Source organism: Stenella coeruleoalba (assembly GCF_951394435.1).
Source record: "Stenella coeruleoalba genome assembly, chromosome: 12".
NCBI lineage: Eukaryota > Metazoa > Chordata > Mammalia > Artiodactyla > Delphinidae > Stenella > Stenella coeruleoalba.
In genome coordinates this window covers 22062044-22083675 of record NC_137158.1, presented here as the reverse complement: position 1 = coordinate 22083675, position 21632 = coordinate 22062044, and the positions used below count along the sequence as shown (strand labels likewise).

Sequence of the window (21632 nt, the reverse complement as noted above, 5' to 3'; positions counted from 1 at the left end):
CTAACGGCTAGGCAAACTTGGACATTATTTAACTTCTCTGACCTTTCATATCACAATATAAAAGAGAGATGAAAACAACACAAACTTCATGAAACTGCTGTGAGCATTAATAGATATTGTGTATCTAAAGTAGTTGGTATAGTTTAGTATTATGTCTGGCACACATTAAGTGATCAATAAATGTCATTAAATTTATCACAAATTTCATTTCCTAAGTTTATATTTACAATCCTTCTGAAACAAAACCCTTAGTCCAATTACAAAACTGAGAATGTCCCCATAATTCCTAACTCGTTAGTAATGAAAGGAGATTTTCACATTTAAGAGAATAAAGTTATCTGTTCCTTAATATTGGGAATTCTGGTTCTATCATAAATTTGAATGCCAAATCAGCTACCTCATGGCTGGACCATCTTTTTTTTTTTAAGATTATTTTTGATGTGGACCATTTTTAAAGTCTTTATTGAATTTGTTACAATATTTCTTCTGTTTTGTGTTTTGGTTTTTTGGCTGTGAGGCATGTGGGATCTTAGCTCCCTGACCAGGGATCGAACCCACACCCCCTGCACTGGAAGGCGAAGTCTTAACCACTGGACCACCAGGGAAGTTCCTGGACCATCTTAAGAATTAGGAGTAGCAGGAGACACAATAAACTTTTTTCCTTTTGAATTAGCATCTTGAACTATTATTATAATATAGCAGTAATAAAGGTAAGACTCATGTGAAAGATACATGTAATGAAGAGATAAAAATGGGTTTTACAAGGCTAAAAGAGAACAAATATATGAAAAATAAGCCAGTCACAAGATGTGGTCACATTCATGGGAATGAAATATGTGTGAACTAAGATCAAAGGGCAAGAAAGTCAAAAAAGGTCCAAGAAAGCTGAGAGGATCTGTATTTTTACAGGTTAAGAAGGAAATAAAATATTTTACTAAAACAGAAGCTTAGATTTGTGGGCCAAAAGGAAAGTGAGTGAAAGAGGCTGAGATGCTAACTGGCCATCTTAATGTTATAAATACATTTGAAACCTTAAGAAACAAGGCTAACAAAACAAACTATGTCAAAATTTTTATTCTTCTGAGTTTTCATCTTTGTGTGTGTCTGTTTGAAAATTAAGTTTATAGGTAATATTCAGATCATAAACTGGTTATGTAACAACGGTTTTTTTTAAGAGTTGAGTTTGAATACACAATTTCCCATAAGTACAATGTGATTAAACAAGTAATTAGCCCATAAAAACCTACTTAATAATATCAGTTAATAAAAGTACTGATAGCACCAGCTTGAATTTATGAGTCACAGGAGCAGAAACCTAAGTGAGATCCATTCAGAGAAGGAATAGAGACTCATCCCCCTCTCTAGCACTGGCACACAGCAGGCAATCTTCTGAAAAATGCAAGGTTTTATCTTTGGTGTCTCCCTTTTCTATTCCTTTCCTCTGGCTGCCCAGTATCCTTGACCCAAAGCTACCCAAGGCTTATATGCTGATATTCCTTCCCCATGAACATCCCATTCAGCCCTTCCCTATCCACCCACAGCATCATGGCTTACCCTGCTTTAAAATTCTTAAATGGTTATTACCCATGTCTTTCAGAATTAAATATAAACTTCTTAGCATGGAATGAATACAAAAAGACCCTCACAGTCTGACCTATGCCTCATCTGGTCTAGCCTCATGTTTTATCTTTTCCCTATCCAAACAGCCTACACTCCAGGCAATGTGAACTGTAGTTCCCCAACTACGCCATTCTCTCATGTCTTGATACAACTTGTGATATTGTAATATACTGCTAAGAAATATATATTTTGGTCTCCCCCCCCCCCAGTTCCCACATGGCTCCTAAAACCTTTGTAATTTCCTAAGTAATAACAGCTATTGGGGCATCTTTTGTTCCCAGCTTTTGAAATAGGTGAAATGAGTGTTTTTTGGTTATTTATAATAAGGCCTTTTCGATCACACTGGAGTTTATTAATGAGATGATTTCTGAAAGCCCCTAGATAACCACAGGCTGGGGGCTGTCAGGGGAACCAACCTGTGATCAGAGGGTTGAAACTTTCAGTCCCCCTCCCCTCCAAGGAGGAGAGAGAGGATGGAGGCTGAATCTATTACCAATGGCCAAAGAAGCCTCCATAAAAGCCCATAAAGAAGTCGGTGCAGGGGCTACCCTGGTGGCGCAGTGGTTGAGAGTCCGCCTGCCGATGCAGGGGATGCGGGTTCGTGCCCCGGTCCGGGAAGATCCCACATGCCACGGAGCAGCTGGGCCCGTGAGCCATGGCTGCTGAGCCTGCGCGTCTGGAGCCTGTGCTCCGCAACGGGAAAGGCCACAACAGTGATGGGCCCGCGTACCGTGAAAAACAAAACAACAAAACAAAAACAAACAAACAAACAAAAAAGAACTCGGTTCAGGGAGCTTCTGGGTTTGTGAACAAGTAGAGGTGGGGGAGAGTAGCTCACTCTCTCCCCCATACCTTGCCCTGTACATCTCTACCATCTGGCTTTTCCTGAGTTGAATCCTTTCAAAATACACCAGTAATCTAGCTGGTAAACTGTCTTCCTGAGTTCTTGTGAGCCACTCTAGTAAATTAATGAAATCTGACCAGAAAGTTGTGGAAACCTCTGATTTATAGCCAGTTGGTCAGAAGCACAGGTGACACCCTGGATTCAAGACTGGTAGCCGATGTTGGGGGAGGAGGGCAGTCTTATAAAACTGAGCCCTTAACCTACGGATTCTATGCTATCTCTAGGTGAACAGTGTCAGAATTGAGTTAAATTGTACGACACCCAGCTGGGGTCTGGAGAATCAGAGGATTACCTGGTATGGAAAAAATCTCCACACACTTGGTCATCAGGAAGTATTCAGTGAGTAGTGAATAGAGGAGAAAACAGTATTTTCTTTACACTACCTTTCATTCTTTTTCTGTTACTAGGAACACTCTCCCTCTCCAGCTTTGTTTGGCCATCACTATCTGAGAGTCTAAACAGACCAGTGGGTTAGAGGGCCCTCTTCTTTTATTTAATCAGCACCTACTTTACACCAGGCACTATGCTCAGCAATGTGCTCTCCCTCTCAGGAGTCTTGATATCCCTCTATATTTGAAAGACCCATATTACACTGCAACTGTTAGTGTGTCTCCATCAACAGATATGAGATCCTTAAGGGCAGGGCTATATTTTTCAACACTCGGACTTCAGGGGTCTAGGAAAAAGCATAAATAAAATGATGAACCAAGCTATCTGCTCCATTTCCTTTGCAAATCTCAAATAGAGTTTAAGAAGGAAACAATTATTTTAGGTAATATGTGAGCAGCTGGGCAATAATTTTCAACAACTCCTGGAGTTTTGGGGAGAAAAGGGGGGGCACCAGTTAACCCAAATCATCAACCTTGAGGCTAAATTTCATCATGTAAAAAAATGAGGAGTTATACTAGAACGCAGTCACTACAACATAACTTTAAGGTCTCTTTCATAGTCCTAAAACAATAATCATCTATGATTCTACTTTTAAGATAAAACCTCTGTTTGGTCAGATTTCAGAAAATAAAAACAAAGGGAGACATTTTATGCAATGGGAAACAAGATTTTGGGGCAGAGCAATTACCACACTGCACATTATCCTGCTCCCCTGGACAACTTTCCCAAGCTATTCACACTTTAAGTGCTTTTTTATGTGCTTTACTTCTGAGCCCAGAGTCTCTCTAGAAAAGCACTACTCAACAGAACTGTCTGCAGTGATGGACATGTTCTTTACCTGTGCTGTTCAGTATGGTAGCCACTAGTCACATGGAGCTACTGAGCACCTACAATGTGGCTACTATAACTGAAAAACGGAATTTTATATTTTACTTAGATTAACTAGCCATAAGTGTCTGATGGCTACCATAATGGACAGTGTAGCTCTTGTCCAAGATTTTTCCTCCCTCTCCAACAAGGTGTCCTTGTGAGCAGGATGTAAGGTTGAGGGAGGAGAGTCCCTGTTACCTAACCTCCTCAATTCCACGGATTAAGAAATGAAATCCAAAATGATTAAGGTTACCAGGTGGTCAACAAGTCAAGATTTATACCCAGTTTGTCTGGCTTCTAGTTTCAAGTTCCATCTACTTTGCCATGCTGCTCTTTAAGTTAGATATAAAGTAGTGGCACAACCTATATTTTAAAATTACATAGAAACTTATTGTTAAGTTTATTTTTTAACTGCAGCGCTACGACATGTAAAATGAAAAAGTAGGATGAGTTAAGGTTGATAAAAACTGGAAAGCAGAAGGACTCAGTCCTGTTCTTTACTCCTGAAAATGAAGAGAAATTATTTCAGGAGAAGAATAGCAAAGATACATATAAGATTTACTGACCAGCTATAGATCTTAAAAGATATTTTTTAAAAAGAATAAGAATGTCTTTTGGTTTCTACTTTCAAAAACAAAATTATACATTAATTAAAAATACTTCTTATCATATTACATCCCGGTTTTCAAGGATTCCTAAGACCTGCCTGGCATACCATTCCATGCAGTGCTAGCAACTTTGGAAAGTGACTTCCGTGTACATTTAAAGGGGAAACCAAGTGCATCTTACAAGGGTTACTATAAGAAAAATTAATTTTGTAAAAGTTGGATTCTGATTTTTGCTAATAGATAAATGGAAACACTTACGCAATCTCTGCTCATCACTTCCCTTTTGAATTGTGTCTAATCTACTGTTTAATCCAACTATTAAGTGTTTTCATTTCTACGACTATGTTTTTGTATTTCTAAAAGTTCTTTTGACTCTTTTTAAAATCTGCTTGGTCATTTTTATAGGACCTCTCATACTTCAATCCCTTATTTTATATCTTTAAATATATGTATTTTATAATTTATCTGATAACTGTATTATTTAAAGTATTAGGCAAATAATTCTATCATTCTGTCTACTGAAATTCATTCATGTCAGACTGTTTCATATGTTTAATAGAGCTTGATGGTTAACTTATTTATGTCTTTAAATATATGTAATTTATCGTTTTTATCCTTGTATGTTTAACGCTATTGTTAGTTCTCTCTTCTAAAATTCCCTCATGGCAGACTGTTCTCTGTTTTGTAAATCTTGATGGTGAACCCATCTTAAGAAGGGTTTTATCTAAGAATCCTGTACTGAAGGTATGTCCCTCCAAAGCAGTTCTTCATTTGCTTCTGCCAGGGATCCCAGGCATTACCAGCCCAGGACTCCATCCTTACCTTCTTAAATACTACTTATGTAAGGAAGCAAAATCTGTCACCACCAAATGTGTCTCTTTGACCTGAGGATTATGTTAGGCTGATTACTTTTAAGAAACAGAAGACTAAGGAAGTTCTTCCTGTTACCCGCCACCCCTACTTGTTACTGCCTAAAAGAATTTAGACAGAGGGCCTGTTCTGGAATAGAGCTGTCACCAGAGATCTCTGCAAAGAATATGGGCTAGGGGTGGTGGGGAGAAACTCTGCAGGGCCTGGAGATCAGAGTCCACCATGTCTGATAGTCTCTGCATGGCCGGGCACACCATTGGTTTACCAAACACTGCTTTTCCATCTTCATGTGAATTGCCTTCCTCCCCTCTGAAGCCCTAAACCACTACACCCAACATCCTCTTGTCTTTAGCTGAAGATGGTATTTAAGGTGAGAGTTTCGGCCATTTTGACGAGTTACTCAGTTTTCCTGGGTCTCTCCCATGTATACATGTTATTAAACTTTTGCCTGATCTTCTCTTGTTAATCTGTCCTCTGTCAGTTTAATTCTTAGATCAGCCAACATAACTAAGAAGAAAAGGGAGAGGAAAAGGTCTTCCTCCCTGACACTCACCTGGTGTGGGGATTCCTGGTTATACGACAGGGTAAATGTGGACCCCAAATCGTGTGAGGGCAGACCTATGGTTACAATTTATTAGGGAAAACATTTCCGTCCTCTGACCCACAGTCCAGTCGGACATGCACATGGTTCCCTATCATCACCTGTGTTACACAGTATAATATTTTTCTAGTCCACTTTTCAATGAAATCATAGTATTTCAAAAGTTGGTGGAGGGAAGGAGGGGAGCACAGAATTCAGTTCTAAATCCCCAACTTGAAAGGGCCCAAGATCCCATCTCTTGTCTTATCCCTGTGTGGATATAAAAACTCAAACCCCTTAGTAACATACCCCAATCCTCACCAGGGTAGGAGAACTCTAGCATCAGCTCAAATTTCTACTCCAGTTTTTAGGTTTCTCTTCTTTTTGAGCCTAGGGATTTCCCCAATATTCTTGCAATCTCAGCTGCTATACATTAAGAACAATGTTTGTTTTATTTTATCAAGTATTTTTGGGTCTTTTGTAGAAGAAGGATTTTTAGATACCGTAATCTGCCAGACTGCTAGCAAAGGAAGCTATCTCTATATTTCTCTTTACACTTTCTAAATTTCTATAGAGCCAATTATCAAAATAGTATAACACCTAGCAGTAAAAATTGTGGAATGATAAAATGCAAGTATTATGTATATTGCTTTTCTCCAGGCTAAGAGCAAGCCCCTGGCTCCATTTGCATTTTTAAGTTTCTCTGTATCAAGTATCATCAAGGACTAATAAGAAAATCAATGTTCAAAGCACTAAATGAAATAAACAAAAATCACTGGAAGAGGTGCCAAAATAATAAAGTCTTTTATTAAAGGTAATTTATATATTTGAAATTAAGATAAGATACCTTGATCGTTCTTACCTCTGAATTAATAACTTTAATCAGGAAGAAAATGTGATATACCGTCTTGGTTAACAAAGAAAGTTGACGACATCTTTCTAGGTACACTTGTATAGATGGTTCTACTCTTTGCTGTAATTTACTCCAAAAGAGAGTGAGTTCCCTTAAAAAAAAAAAAAAGTAAAAAAGTAAGCTGGAGCTATCACGTAAAATCATGAACATGTCAGGCTCGTAATTACATGTGAAATTAAAACTGGTTACAGATTCCAATTCTATATGTGGAATGAGGTTTAAAAGAAAAAAACCTCAATTTCTAAAGACTTATTAAATAAAAATCAAGATATGACTTATTTTACTGATTAAGATTTCTGAATCTCAGAGAAGCACTCACTACCTTTTACTAGGAAAGCATCTGACATTTAAACAAGTTATACAAATGGTAACTTTGGGCCACATCTGAACTTTAAAGTAATAAGAAAGTGCAAAATGTGTGTGTATATATAAAAAGCTTCAATGGCATAATGATTTTTAAAAAGCATTTAATTTTTATCTTCTAACTTAAATTTAAATTATTAGATAATGTTAAGAATCAAGGATGACACAGAACCCAGAAGAAAATAACTAATCTGTGCCACAGCAGTGAAAAAATAAAAGAAACTTTGAAAAATAAACTTTGAAATTTATTTCAAATGCAATTACACTGTATTTTCTTAGAAAGTAATCCTACTGAACTGATGAGTTTTCCTCCCTTTTACCTATTGTCCTATTTCTCTTCTGTCCTCCATAGTTAACTTCCACAAAAATCTTCTTCCTGGCTTCAACTTCCCCTCTCAAGTATTCTCTTCCATACAGGCCTTTCCTATTAGTTCCTCAGATTCCACTCCTAGCAACTGTGCCCTTTTCACCATCCACCTGAATAACTTGCTCATTTACTGGATTTTAACCTTCATATTGAGGACTTCAAAAATCTCTCTCCAGTCTTGACCACTTCCACCTTTCTAGTTCTTTATAAGACCTCCCCACTTTGATCTCTTTTGAAACCTGAAACTCAATATATGAAAAAGATGATTGACATTCTTTCCAGTTCACCCTTCTTCTAATTTAATGCATCATTATCATTGACCCTATCTATCAGCCTCTGCTTTTTACTATCCTCAAGACTGTTATCTTCAACATTTCTCTCACCCCACCCCACATCCACAGGAAAACTTCGTAACTTCCCAGCTGGACTATTTACTGGCTTTCTAGTTGATTTTCCTATCTCAGCTCAATTCCCTGTATGGCCACTTCCTACCCCCAACTCGCCCTCATTGTTCAGGCTCCAATCCATTCTCAACTGTTAGTCTTAAACAGTGTTTCTTGAACATAAACTTCTATTTTGCCCCCTTCTACTAAGGGCTTTTAATAGACTGCTTTTGCTTTTCATATAAAACCCAGACTTTGATGCCTTTTGTAAACCAATATAACACATTAATTTCTTAGTCATCATTAATATTTGTTATATAGAAAACCTACTTGTCCTCAATAAATACATGTTATTTATTCTCCCTTCAGAATCCTTCTACCGGCCTTTTATATCAATCTTCTCTGTATTGCATATACAATTTTTCCTTCATAACTGAGCTCAACTGTTCAGAAAACCTTTACAATTATAAACTTTAGTCTTTTTGATTATACAACCATTTATTTAGCTTGCCTGTTCTATATTCACTTATATGACGTGTGTCACTTGGTAAATATCCTTAAATATCAGAACGTTGTAAACTAAATTCTCTTTTGTTTTTCCACAATACCAACACAACACTGAAGACTAATAATGCTGTCGACTGACCAGATAAATTGTCAGTTTTAGCTAACACTAACTTAAGACAGTTGATCTTAAGTTTTTTGAGTTAACTGAAGTCATCATCTCTGTTAGCTGTATCCTCCCAAAGGATTATATATAACAGGTTTGCCCACTAGGAAATGTACCATGAAGTTAGTGAAGTAGAATGATACCTCACAGAAATGAACTGTATTTCTATACATAAATGACTAGCAGCTAGTTATGTAGTAAAAAAGTCTGCAATATGCAGAGCAAAAATATACACATTAAATCAGAGGTTGATTACATATCTGAAAAAATTTTTATTGTGGCATTAGACATAAGCCCTTCTTTCATCTTCCAACATTTAAAAATTAATCATAATTGATCATTGCTGGTATACTAAGGAGTTGTGTGGTCCTTAACATAAAGTTTTTAAAGTTATAATATGAACTACTTGATAATCAGTTTGCACAGCATATAATATCTGAAAATAAGCTTTTTGTCTTTGTAACACTAAAAAGATTTTAAAAAATATGTTCTTAAGCTATCTGCACAACCTATCCTGTAATCTTATTGAACAAACTTCTCCTTTCAAAATAAAATCAACTCACCAAGCACAGTACATATCTCCTTGTTGAAGCTGACGTGATAAAAATGCAGTACATAAGACAAGAGCATTTTTTTCATCACCCTCAGATTCTAAGTTACAGATCATTTCTAGGGCATCTTTGCAATCAACTTCTGAAATCTACAGGGAAAGGATATAGAAATATGCCATAAAATGGTTTTATGTTAGAATATACAGTAATACACTTTATAATTTTTATTAGATATTTACAGATCATTTTCATCAGTAAAACCTCATTAACTCATACACTATCAATTCACAGTTTGTCATGACTAGCCTGCTGTTTAAAGAAATAATCTTTCTTCAAGTCAGAGAACCAATGATTTTCAAGACCTTTATAAGCATTCATTTACATGTAAATAACTAATGCTAATTATAAGCAACCTCTACCCATTAAATCAGGTCTATAATACTGAAAAAGAAAAGCTGCTACTTGTATTTCTTCCCCTTTATCCAGTAATTTAAAAAGCATTAGAATCAGCAAAAAGACAGAAATGTCTACTGGATATAGACTAGAAAAACAAAGTGTCTATTTATTGGAGGGAAACAAGTATAGTATGAAACATTTTATGTAGCTATACCACTTTTAAATGAAGCTCACCTCAGTTTTCTATAAATCTCCATTATTTTTCTTTTCACATAAATTCATTCCATCTCAAAGCTTGTCAACAGTCATGCATGCATAAGTATAACCTAGATGAAGGCAACTTGCTTCATTTAATTATGCACTTACATCTAATGCTTATTTTTTAAAAATTAAAATTTATAACCTCATTACAATGATTTACTACATAAAACAGAATTTACCTATGATCTCTACAAGTATTTGCTGTAAGATAAGGATTTGACAAACAGCATACAGTCACAAATCACTAGTGTTCCACAGAATTAGAAAGATTAATTCCAACATGGTACAACTGACAAATGGCAAAAATAATTGAAGATTAATACAGACCACTAGCACCCATGTACCACAGAGGTAACTATACACCTCCCTGTTGACCTTCTATGTCTCATTACTTTTTGAGTACGGGAAAAGTGTGTGTGTGTATGTGTAAAATGTAACATGTTTAGGATTAAACAAGCGTCTGAATGGGAATGAGGGTAATCTTGAGGTTGATCTTTGGTAATGAGGATAACGATTGCATGGGGATAGATTCAGAGGTTCCATTTTATACATTACACTGAGCTACAAAACACTAAGATAAGAAAAGACCCAACTCCAAGTCTATGTGTTTAACAACAATGATTTCTTAAAGGAAGTATGAAGTTAATGTCAGAGTTATGACTGAAACCTAAGTCCTGGAACTCCCTGGCACAGTACTCTTTCCACTACTCCTCTGTCTGCCTCTTTCTTACAAATCTTTATCTCTAAGTGACCCTATGTAAACAAACACAAAAAGTGCTGAACAATATATATTTATATAATTAATATTTTCAAATATCTACAATAAGTTAAATGCATTGTTAGACATTTTATATATGTATGTTATTATTTAATCATAACTTTTCTACTAGGTAGGTATCATTAACATTTTATACATAAGATGTCAATAAACACAGTAAACAGCAGCTATTATTATTATTCATTTATTTGTGCCAGCTTCTTCAGAAATAGCATTGTTAATCAACATGATAGCTTGCCTGGTAAATACTATTTCTTTATAGAGATAAGGCTCAGAGAGGTTAAGTTACTTGCTCAAAGTTACCTGCTTAATTAGCAGAGTCAAGATTTCAACCCAGGTCTCGCTTCAAAGTCTGTGCTCTTTCTAGAATTCTACATGCACAAGCATACTGAGGGTCTTTCTTACCAAATATTGATTCTACATGTTCAGGTTTAACAAAAATCTTACATCTTGAAAGTCTGATTTATTTTGAATCAAATATTTTTTTGTTGTTCTTCTAAAACCTAAGCCATTCTTATTGAATTTTCATATAATGCAAAATGTGTACATTATATATAAGGAAAGAAATTTATTTTCCCAATGATATTACCTACATTAGCTTATACTTAATAATTAAAAATATAGGGCTTCTCTGGTGGCGCAGTGGTTGAGAGTCCGCCTGCCGATGCAGGGGACACGGGTTCGTGCCCCAGTACGGGAGGATCCCACATGCTGCGGAGCGGCTGGTCCCGTGAGCCATGGCCGCTGAGCCTGCGCGTCCGGAGCCTGTGCTCCGCAACGGGAGAGGCCACAACAGTGAGAGGCCCGCATAACGCAAAAAAATAATAATAATAAAAAATATATATATATATTTATATATATTTGTATCTATGTAAGGTAGCCTCTATAAATTTATCCACATATATACAACATACCAACTGAAACATCTGCTATATTCAATAATGCAGAAAACCTCACTTTTTATAGGTGTACTAAGGAAACAATTTTACTATGTGCTATTTGATAGCCTTCATTCCCAATTTGCCACTAGGTGGCCCACTTGAAAAAAATAGGACACTAAAGAGAAAATGAAACCTAAACTAATAAATGGCTTAATTAAAATTGTGTAAGTGAAATACAGGTCAAATTTAGCCATCAATGAGCAAGAATTATTTTTTATAATCCAAGGCAGCATAAAGTAAGGATTACCAATATAAGAACTATTTATACATTATAGATAGCTGTTTTGTATTGCTCTGAAAAATGAGTAAAAATCTAATACCAGAAAATTTAGAAATATGAATAAAAATTTTAAAGCCAATTAAAATGATCTGTTTGTTAAAGATATACTATGCTAAATCCCTTTGTAAAGCATAAAAATCATTTCAAAAATGTGAATGACTTCCATGTTTTAATATGGCTCTTTCTATAAGATATTCAAAAAATATACAACACTTCATCAATATTTTACATACATTTACCAAGTATACTTTTAAAATGTATTAGCTTTAACATATTTTAGGAATAGTCTTTTGCTTATCAAAATGAAATTGCTTTCCATCTAGAAAGGGACTTAAATGGTAAACCCGTCACATTAAAATAATTAGCTACTGTTTGTTTTTGTTTTATACTCTCAGGGTAGCAAAATCTTAGGTTAGGGGCTTCTCTGGTGGCGCTGTGGTTGAGAGTCCGCCTGCTGATGCAGGGGACACGGGTTCGTGCCCCGGTCCGGGAAGATCCCACATGCCGCGGAGCGGCTGGGCCCGTGAGCCATGGCCGCTGAGCCTGTGTGTCCGGAGCCTGTGCTGTGCAACGGGAGAGGCCACAACAGTGAGAGGCCCGCGTACGGCAAAAAAAAAAAAAAATCTTAGGCTAGATTTAAAAGACGAATAATCTATAGTGTTAGGAAAGAAAAAAACTTCATATACTGTTTATGGGAGTATACACTGGCATAATCTTTTTTTGGATGGTAGTATGGCCCTATTTATTAATTTAAGATGTGTAGGTTCTTTGATCCAGCAATTCCACTTACAGAAATTTACCCTACCAGTATACCCCCAAGAAGAATGACATGTATGGACAAGGCAACAATTTAAATGTCCCCTAGTTTGGCTAAGATATTATAAATCTATACTATGGAATTATGCAGCCATGAGAAAGAATGAGGTTGATCTATAAGAAATAATATGGAGGGGTTTCCCTGGTGGCACAGTGGTTGAGAGTCCACCTGCTGATGCAGGGGAAAACGGGTTTGTGCCCCGGTCCGGGAGGATCCCACATGCCGCGGAGCGGCTGGGCCTGTGAGCCATGGCCGCTGAGTCTGCGCATCTGGAGCCTGTGCTCCGCAACGAGAGATGCCACAACAGTGAGAAGCCCGCGTACCGCAAAAAAAAAAAAAAAAAAGAAATGATATGGAAAGATGTCCAAACTAAGAGGAGGAAAAGTGACCAGCAGCCAGGGTATGTTTAAGTATGTTTAAAGTGTGTGTGTGTGTGTGTGTGTGTATGTAAAAGTATCAGAAATATCAAATTTCACACTTAATGATTAGTCAGAGGAGTATTAAATGTGGAAATAATGGTTAGAGAGACACAAAATAGATTTTACTTTTTTAACACTATGTTTATTTTGACGACAAAACCAATAAATACTGGATATAAAATAAATGCTAACTTCATTTTTACACCTACACCAAGAATTCAGGCCAAAATCCCTTCTAGAGAAGCCAGATAAACATTCATCTCAGTCCCATTCCTCTGCTACCTCTATCACACTGAAAGCGTCCTGAGAAATAGTCAATCCCTTGTCTACTGGCTCACTTGGACAAGGATTTCCTCAAAAGGACTATAGATCAGACCATGGCTGACTCTTTCCAATATCTATTCCTGCCTACTCTAAGGAATGGGTAAAGACCTCAAATGTTTACAAGAACCAGACAGGTAAAGTGAATGTTTGAAGCGGGTCATGTAGCATACCTCTTCTGAAGGGGGCAATGTCTGGGCAATTGTTCCAAAGTGATTACCTTTCCTTGGGGCAGAAATAATAACTTACTCCACTTGGAACAATGAAGAATCAGTTTCTATATGTTTGTAATAGAAACATAAAAGAGTAATCAAACAATCTCTAAGCAAAAAGGGATTTTTAACAAGGAATGTGTAGACTTACACATATCCCATCCCGTTCTACACTATGTGATCTAGTTTTATTCCTGGGGTGGGAAAGAGACTTGAGCGAACTCTGCTTAAAGAACATGAAATATCTTAATTCCACCTGCTTAACAAGAGAAGGAAAAAATAATTTCATATGACATCAGAGATACCCAGGGTCTTCAGAGAGAATTTTTCTGAGGCTCTCCCAGAGTAGGCTGGGCTGCTGGTACTTAATTCTGGATAATTAGACCAAAAGGGAATTTAAGTTCAGTATTGCAAGATTTTTTGATTATTCAAGACAGCTAGAAATAGAGATTTTTCCTGGAGATTACAAATTCATAGTCTTCAACTTCAAACAGGACTTTCAAAGTTAACCTAACCACCCTGTCTTTAGATAGATTCCTACTAGAAGTTATGCTTCTTTAGGGTAGGACCTATGCCTTACTTTTAAATTCCCTCAGTGTTTAGACAGCACACATCTCTTACTTAATAAAATCTGCTGAAGGAAGGATGGACGGATGGACAGATTGACTTAAGGGCTGGGACTGAACTGATAATGAAAACTTTAGTGGAGCTGAAAAATATCTAAAATGCAGCATCACAATAACTAATTTATTTAAAGACTAAAAAACAATGTTACACACATTTCAAAGGCTGTTATCCCAAGAAACTTGATACAGCTGCCAATGAACTTGTCTACAAAGTTATCCTGAACTAATAAGAAATTTTCTATCTTCTATTTAGCTCCTGTTATACAGCGATTAAAAAGCCATTACCTGAGACAAAAGAGAAATTATTGAAGAAAATAACAGCTAAGGTCTAAACTAATGATATCTCCCCTAACTAAGCGAGAGCCCTTGGCTCTACTCCACCAGGCCTAGAAATTACCTGGCATCACTCTCCCAGTATCCTCATTATCCTCAACATACACAACAGGCTTATTTCTAATCTCAGTCCAAGGCTATCATCTTCCTCTTTATTTTCTATTCTCAAGAAAAGTCAATCACCATTATAATTACAGCCTCTAACCTCATGTGGGCATTTAGCTTTCTGTCCGAGGTTATCCTTCTTCTGGACTCTGATTACAATCTCTCTCTGACTACTCAGGGGATCATGCATGCTCTGTTAACTGTCTTCTCTGTTGTTTATCTCAGCTTCTCTCTTTGTATATCCTAAAATCTGTCCCACAATCCCTTTGTTCTCCATTTTCTATCGCTCTGGAGTCGAAAGATATGTATATTAGAGATATAAGACACATATACATTAAATGTTCACACAACACTGTCCAATGTATTATAGTTTTATCTATACTCTTTATATACATATTCCCTGCTTTTTGATCAACAACTTTCAATTCTCCTACCCTGTCTCCAACTTCATTTTGGAATTATGAGTCCTCCAATTGCAAAATTCCCATTTGGATCATGATTCTACTTTTTGAATTCTGTAGTATAAAATACACAAATACATGAATACTATGCTTTATGCCAACTAGAAGTAAAAACAAACAAAACAGAATCACCTGTCTTACAAAGAAAAAGTTTTACATTAAATATGCAAATAAAATATTTACATATATAGACAGATAAAGAGAGGAAGATATATAGGGAGAAAGAGAGAAAGAGAGAGAGAGAAAGTATTCCTAGCAGGAAGTCATATAAATTTTTTAAGTTACTTAAATTAGCCAGTTAGAAAAAAATCTGCAAGTATCTTGAAGTCAGGTAAAACTGAAATTAAGGCCCAAACACTAACTAATACAAACATCCTAACTAAATTAAGCTACCGCCATCTTTCCCATAATTTAGCCAAAGCAGTTAAAAGAGCCAAATTATTTAAAATAGAAGCCAGGTGAAATGTTTACGTATAACTCTGAAAGCTGCTTAGAATCACTATCTAAGAGCACACCCCAGATCTAAGACTGACAACAATGGCTCTTCACTAAGAGAAATGGAAGTCAAAGACATTCTAATCTAATTAAAAATTATTTTCTTCACTTTAAAAAATAATTACTAACAAAAGAAAACATACTCACCTCTTCGATTAACTTTTCATTTGGTGATGATGTACAAAGACAGACAAGGTAAGTTTGCTTAAAACTACCTTTTGTACCAATCTCTGGATGGTCAGAACACAGCTTTGCTAGAGCAGTTGCTTGACTTAACTGATCTGTTTTGATTAGATGTTTAATTCTCATATCCAACAAGATGGGACCCTCAAAAGCTAAAAATTCATTCACTTTAAAAAACAAGACATAATAGATTATTAACATTTGGTAATAGTTCATTTGCAATACAAATACTTACAAGGAATATTTTTTTAAAGCACAGAAACGAACTCTTTTTTGTTGTTGTTGCAGTTTCCTATTACTCTCAGGCTATCACAAAATACTCGACCTTATAAGCAGAAGGAGTTATGCTGCTAACTTTTTAGAGCTGCATTAAATATTTCTGCCCCTGAAAGTACCATTTACAATGAGGTGAGTTAAATTCCTGATTATAAAAATAATTTTACATTGAATTCTGAAACTCATTGTTTTTAAAATAATACTAAATTCTTTTCCCCACAGCCTTTATTCTTGAATACCAGGCGTTAGCATTTCTAGAAATTTGCAGTTAGGACATTACACACTTACATGGGAAACCACAAAAGGATGTTTGGATATTCAAGAAGATGAAATTCAGCTAATATTGTGTTCAATACTGTTAATGTATTTTTCATTTTACAAAGGTGAAGTCTACCTTGCCTTAATGAGTGTCGTAGAACAAATTTAAATATCTATGGAAAAATAAATAAGGGGGTGGGGGTAGTCTGCTGAAAGTTCTGTGGGTTTTTAAAATACCAATCAACAAACCTCAACACTTGCTTAAGACCCACTAATGCATAATAAATTTCTGTTCTGTTGAAATCTTAAATTTCCTAGTGCTTGTTTGATCAACTACAAATAAAAATTTAACTTTTTTTTTTTGGTGAAGGAGATTTTAAATTTTAACAAATGCAAATTTAAACTTTTCCCTAAGTTTTCTTTACCAGGATGAAAATCGTGTTTAAAAATTTAGTTGGTGATGGCTAGCTGGAAACCTTTGGAAGGCTTTCAGTAATAAAATTTTAAATGCTCTATAAACACTATAAAATACACAATTTCTCACTTGTGAACAGACTGGAAGACATGTCTAGTGAGTAAGTTTTGGGTTAGAAGATGGAAAATAAGAGATGTTTTTCTCTTCTTTAAATATCCTTTCCTACCCTCTAGTACCTTTATTTTTTTAGATCTAACTGTACTCCACTATGAAAATACTCTTCTATAAAACAGTATGATTATGGCTCCTCAGTATTAAAACCATGAGCATGTAAGCAATTTAACATAGGATCACAAATTTCATCCTTTTCTTGAAGTCTAGACCTTTGTATCTGCTACTCTCTATTCTTTACGTATTAAACTAAACCAAAAAGTATAAAGACTGAACACAGATAAATAACACTATCTGCATAACCCTCTGGTGCCTCTGATGATATGTCTGACATATACAGGGCATTACTTTTCTTTTTTTAATATGACACGATCCTGGTTAAGACAGTTATATGGCAAATATCTTTTCACAGTTTAGTTCAATGGCCAAAGTAAAATCTGTAAAGATTTTCAACGACAAATTTAAGGAAAGAGAGTTAAAATAAAGTTATTCCAGCTATAAGTCACAGACTTTAAAATACAGCTTGAGTTTCCAGGAAACTAGCAATAAAAAGTCTGGGAATTATTTCAAATACTCCCACAAAAATTCATAATCAACAAACTCTGAAGATCATGGCAAAGACATTATTTAAAGGTGGCAAGTTTTTTAACAACACTAATGACAATCTTAATAGAAGGAATTTCAAATAGTCCCTAAAATCTCAAAGAGCAGCATGTATAGTTAGAACGACAGTTACACAAAATAATTTCTGTACTAACAAGTGTAGCAGAATATATGCTATTATTATACATTCCAAAACATACTTGTGTGTGTGTGTGTGTTTTTAAACAATGGGAAACCTTTGCCACACTTAGGGCAAAATTGATTTCAAAGAAATACAGAATATTAGAGCAGAAGGAACTTTATAGATCATTTTGTCCAGCTCCATCATTTGGCAGATGAGTAAACTGAGGCTCACAGAAGGCAAGTGACTTTCTAGGGTCATAAAGCCAGTTAATGACAGAACCAGGACCAGAATAATGGGGTCTTGCAACTTCCACCTTAACACAGTGGTGTGATGAGAAAAAAATAAAAATTCTTATTTAACTAGTGTGTCTACTAGTTATCAGAACAGCACTACATAGCAGTAAAGAGCTGTGAAGTAGCATTAGCTTTTAAAGGAAAATAATAATGTATCCTGAAGCTCATGTTTCAAACAGATCAAAATTAGATTACATTCAACAATACTCAATTCAGAACTTCCCCCTCAGGGGAGGGAAACTCACTCCCCTCACTTTTCTCCATTTTTCTTTTACGCTTTCCTTGTCCCAATTCCTCTGTATCTTTCTCTATTTCTCTCTACTCCAGGACATGTTTTCCTTACAGAGTTATAACAGCACATCAAAGACTACCAGACTTATGAAAAAAGTTTTGTTATCTTTATCCTTGACTACCTAGTCACATCAAATTTCACTCCCTACCCTGCTTTACCCATCCCCATCCCAGAAAATGAAAAAATACCTTGAATTTTACTTGTGTAGCCTTTTTATCTATTTTGTCTGTATTTATGTACTTGGGGAAAAATGCAGGTTTACTACATTCAAGCCTATTGAGAGCTGGATGACATAAAATGGCAATGTAAATGAATGATATTCAGCCAGTTCAATTAAAAAAGTAATAATGGCCTTCTTCCCATAAAATGCTACTTACATAATAGTGAAAAAGAAAAACATGGAAAATAATTTTAAATATATTACAATATATAAGTTGAATATTTGCGATAAATCTTTACTCAAATATTAACTGATCATGTACCATGCACCAAAACTTAGGACTAGGTCCTGGATTTCCCCACAAAGTGGAGTCAACCTGTTTACTGGGTGTATATCTCCACACACAGATTTGCTCACAATTCCCCTTGCAGTATCTCTGGGCAGCTGTTTCACAAGCATCTCAAACTCTGCATACAAACATCTCTACACCACAGTATGTGGTACCTCAGCCCAGAACTAAGAGTTGGCATTAAAGTTCTTCTCTTCTGCCTCCTCCTCATCCTAACCTACAATCCACCATATAATCCTGTCACTTCTAACTCCTAAGTACTCAATTCTATTCATTTTTCTCAATCCCTACGCCAACCACTTACTCACCCCCACTTCCCAGCCCAAATCATTTATCTATCAGACCACTTTGTTGCACTCTACTAGTCTTCTGCAGCCACTCTTACTCTTTCCATCACATCTCCACTAGGACGCAGGGCGCCTTTTCTTTTTCCTAAAGCACACGCTGGACTGTCTTCTAGTTAAAACCCCCAAGTGGTGTCCCTTTGACTTCAAAGGGTAAATTCCAAAATTACCATCATGGCCTACATGAATCTGCATCATCTATTCCTTTTTAAAAATACAATTTATATTTTCTCTTAAAATTTATTCAGCAAGATCGATTAGGCAAGAAATAAAAGGCATCCAAACTGGAAAGGAAGAAATAAAATCATCTGATTGCAGATGGCAAAATCTTATAGGTAGAAAACCCTAAAGATTCTACCCAAAAACCAAAAAACTATTAGAACTAATAAACGAATTTAGCAAAGTTGTAGGATATAAAAATCAAAACACAAAAATAAGTTGCATTTCTATTCACTAACAATGAACAATCTGAAAAGGAAATTCAGAAAACAATTCCCTTTATAATAGCAACAAAAAGAATAAAGTACTTAGGAATACACCTAACCAAGAGAGTGAAAGACTCGTACACTAAAACCTACAAAACATTGCTGAAAGAAATTAAAGAAGACACAAGTAAATGGAAAGATCCCCATATTCATGGACTGGAAGACGTAATACTGTTAAGATGTCCAACTACCCAAAGCAATCTACAGATTCTGTGTAATCCCAACAAAACTGCAATGGCTATTTTGTAGAGATAGAAAAAGTTATCCTAAAATTCATATGGAATCTTAAGGGACCCCAAACAGCCAAAACAATTTTGAAAAAGAACAAAGTTGGAGGTCTCACACTTCCTCACTTCAAATATACTACAAAGCTAATCAAAACTGGCACATAGATAGGCATGTAGGTGATGCAACAGAATAGAAAAAACTCAGAAATCAACCCTCACCATATGGTCAAATAATCTTCAACGAGTTGCCAAGACCACTCAATAGGAAAATGATAGTCTTTTCAACAAATGGTGTTGGGAAAACTGGATATCCACATGCAGGAGAATGAAGCTGGACCCTTATCTTACACCATATAAAAAAACAAACCTGGCCTTCCCTGGTGGTCCAGTGGTTAAGACTCCGTGCTTCCACTGCAGGGGGTGCAAGTTCGATCCCTGGTTGGGGAACTAAGATCCCACATGCCACAAGGTGTGGCCAAAAAAGTAATAAAATTAAAAAACAAAAAACAAAAAAAACCTGAAATGAATTAAAGACCTAAATGTAAGACCCAAAACTATAAAATTCCTAGAAGAAAACAATAGGGAAAAGCATCAAGATACTGGATTTGACAATGACTTATTGGATGTGATAAGAAGGTATAAACAACAACAACAACAAAAACAAATGAGACTACATCAAAGTTAACTTTTACATATCAAAGGACAGAAGCAACAGAGTGAAAAGGCAATCTACAGAATGGGAGAAAATATATGCAAATCATATCTGATAAGGGGTTAATGTCCAGAATATATAAAGAACTCCTACAACTCAACAACAAAAACCAAATAATCCAATTGAAAATGGGCAAAGGATCTGAACAGACATTTCTCTGAAGATGATATACAAATGGCCAACAAGCATATGAAAAAATGCTCAACGTCACTAATCACCAGAGAAATACAAACCAAAGCTACAATGAGGTATCACTTCACAGCCAAAAGAATGTCTATTATCAAAAACAAAACAAAACAAAACAACAGAAAATAAGTGTTGGTGAGGATGTGGAGGAATTAGAACCTTTGTGCACTATTGACAGGACTATAAAATGACGCAACCTCTAAGGGAAACGGTCTATAAGTTCCTCAGAAAATTAGAAATAGAACTACCATGTGGTCCAGCTATCCCACTTATGGTTATGTACACAAAAGAACTGAAAGGAGGGTCTCAGAGAGATATCTGCACTCCCATGTTCATAGCAGCACTACTCACAAGGGCCAAGAGGCAGAAGCAATCCAATGTCCATCAATAGATAAATGGATAAACAAATGTGGTATATACATATGATGCAGTATTATTCACCTTTAAAAAAGAAGGAAATCCTGACACATGCTACAACACAGTTGAATCTCGAGGACATTATGCTAAGTGAAATAAGCCACTCATAAAAAGGTAAATACAGTATGATTCCACTTATATGACGTATCTAAAGTAGTCAAAGTCATAGAAACAAAAAGTAGAATGTTGATTAACCAGGGGCTGGAAGTGAAGGATGGGGAAAGGGGGGAGTTGTTGTTTAAAACAGGGCTTAATTTTGCAAGATGAAAAAGTTTTGGAAATCTGTTTCAAAACATTAGGAACATACTTAACACTACTGAACTGTACACTTCGAAATGATTAAATGGTACATTTTATGTTGTTTTTTTCCCACAAGAAAAAAATGCATTAAAAATCAATTCAGCATTGTTAGACAAAAAAATCCAAATTCAGAAATTTAATAAAAACTTAACACTTTAAGCTCTACATCAGTGATTCTTAACCCTGGCTGTACAATTATCTTGACTTCTAAAAAGTACTAATGCCTGGGGCTCAAACCCAGAGACTCTAATTTAATTGGTCTGTGGTAGGCCTCCAGCACTGGTATGTCTAAAAAACTCTCCA

The 21632-nt window shown here is 35.8% G+C and overlaps 1 protein-coding gene across 8 annotated transcripts in view; it reads right to left on the bottom strand.

Annotated features, from left to right (window-relative positions):
* The window catches only part of ZNF292 (zinc finger protein 292), a 208738-nt gene that overhangs the window by 9579 nt on the left and 177527 nt on the right, over positions 1 to 21632 (bottom strand). For 5 of the 8 annotated variants that reach the window (XM_079938618.1, XM_079938617.1, XM_079938616.1 and 2 more), the window contains 3 exons: positions 15682 to 15884; positions 9102 to 9238; positions 6705 to 6846 (listed from right to left, as the gene is read on the bottom strand). In XM_079938618.1, coding sequence (XP_079794744.1) covers positions 6705 to 6846; positions 9102 to 9238; positions 15682 to 15884 — 482 coding nt within the window. Of the gene's footprint in view, positions 1 to 6704; positions 6847 to 9101; positions 9239 to 9719; positions 9812 to 14678; positions 15094 to 15681; positions 15885 to 21632 lie in introns of those variants that run through there. The other 3 variants (XM_079938623.1, XM_079938622.1, XM_079938621.1) reach the window with 3 other exon arrangements.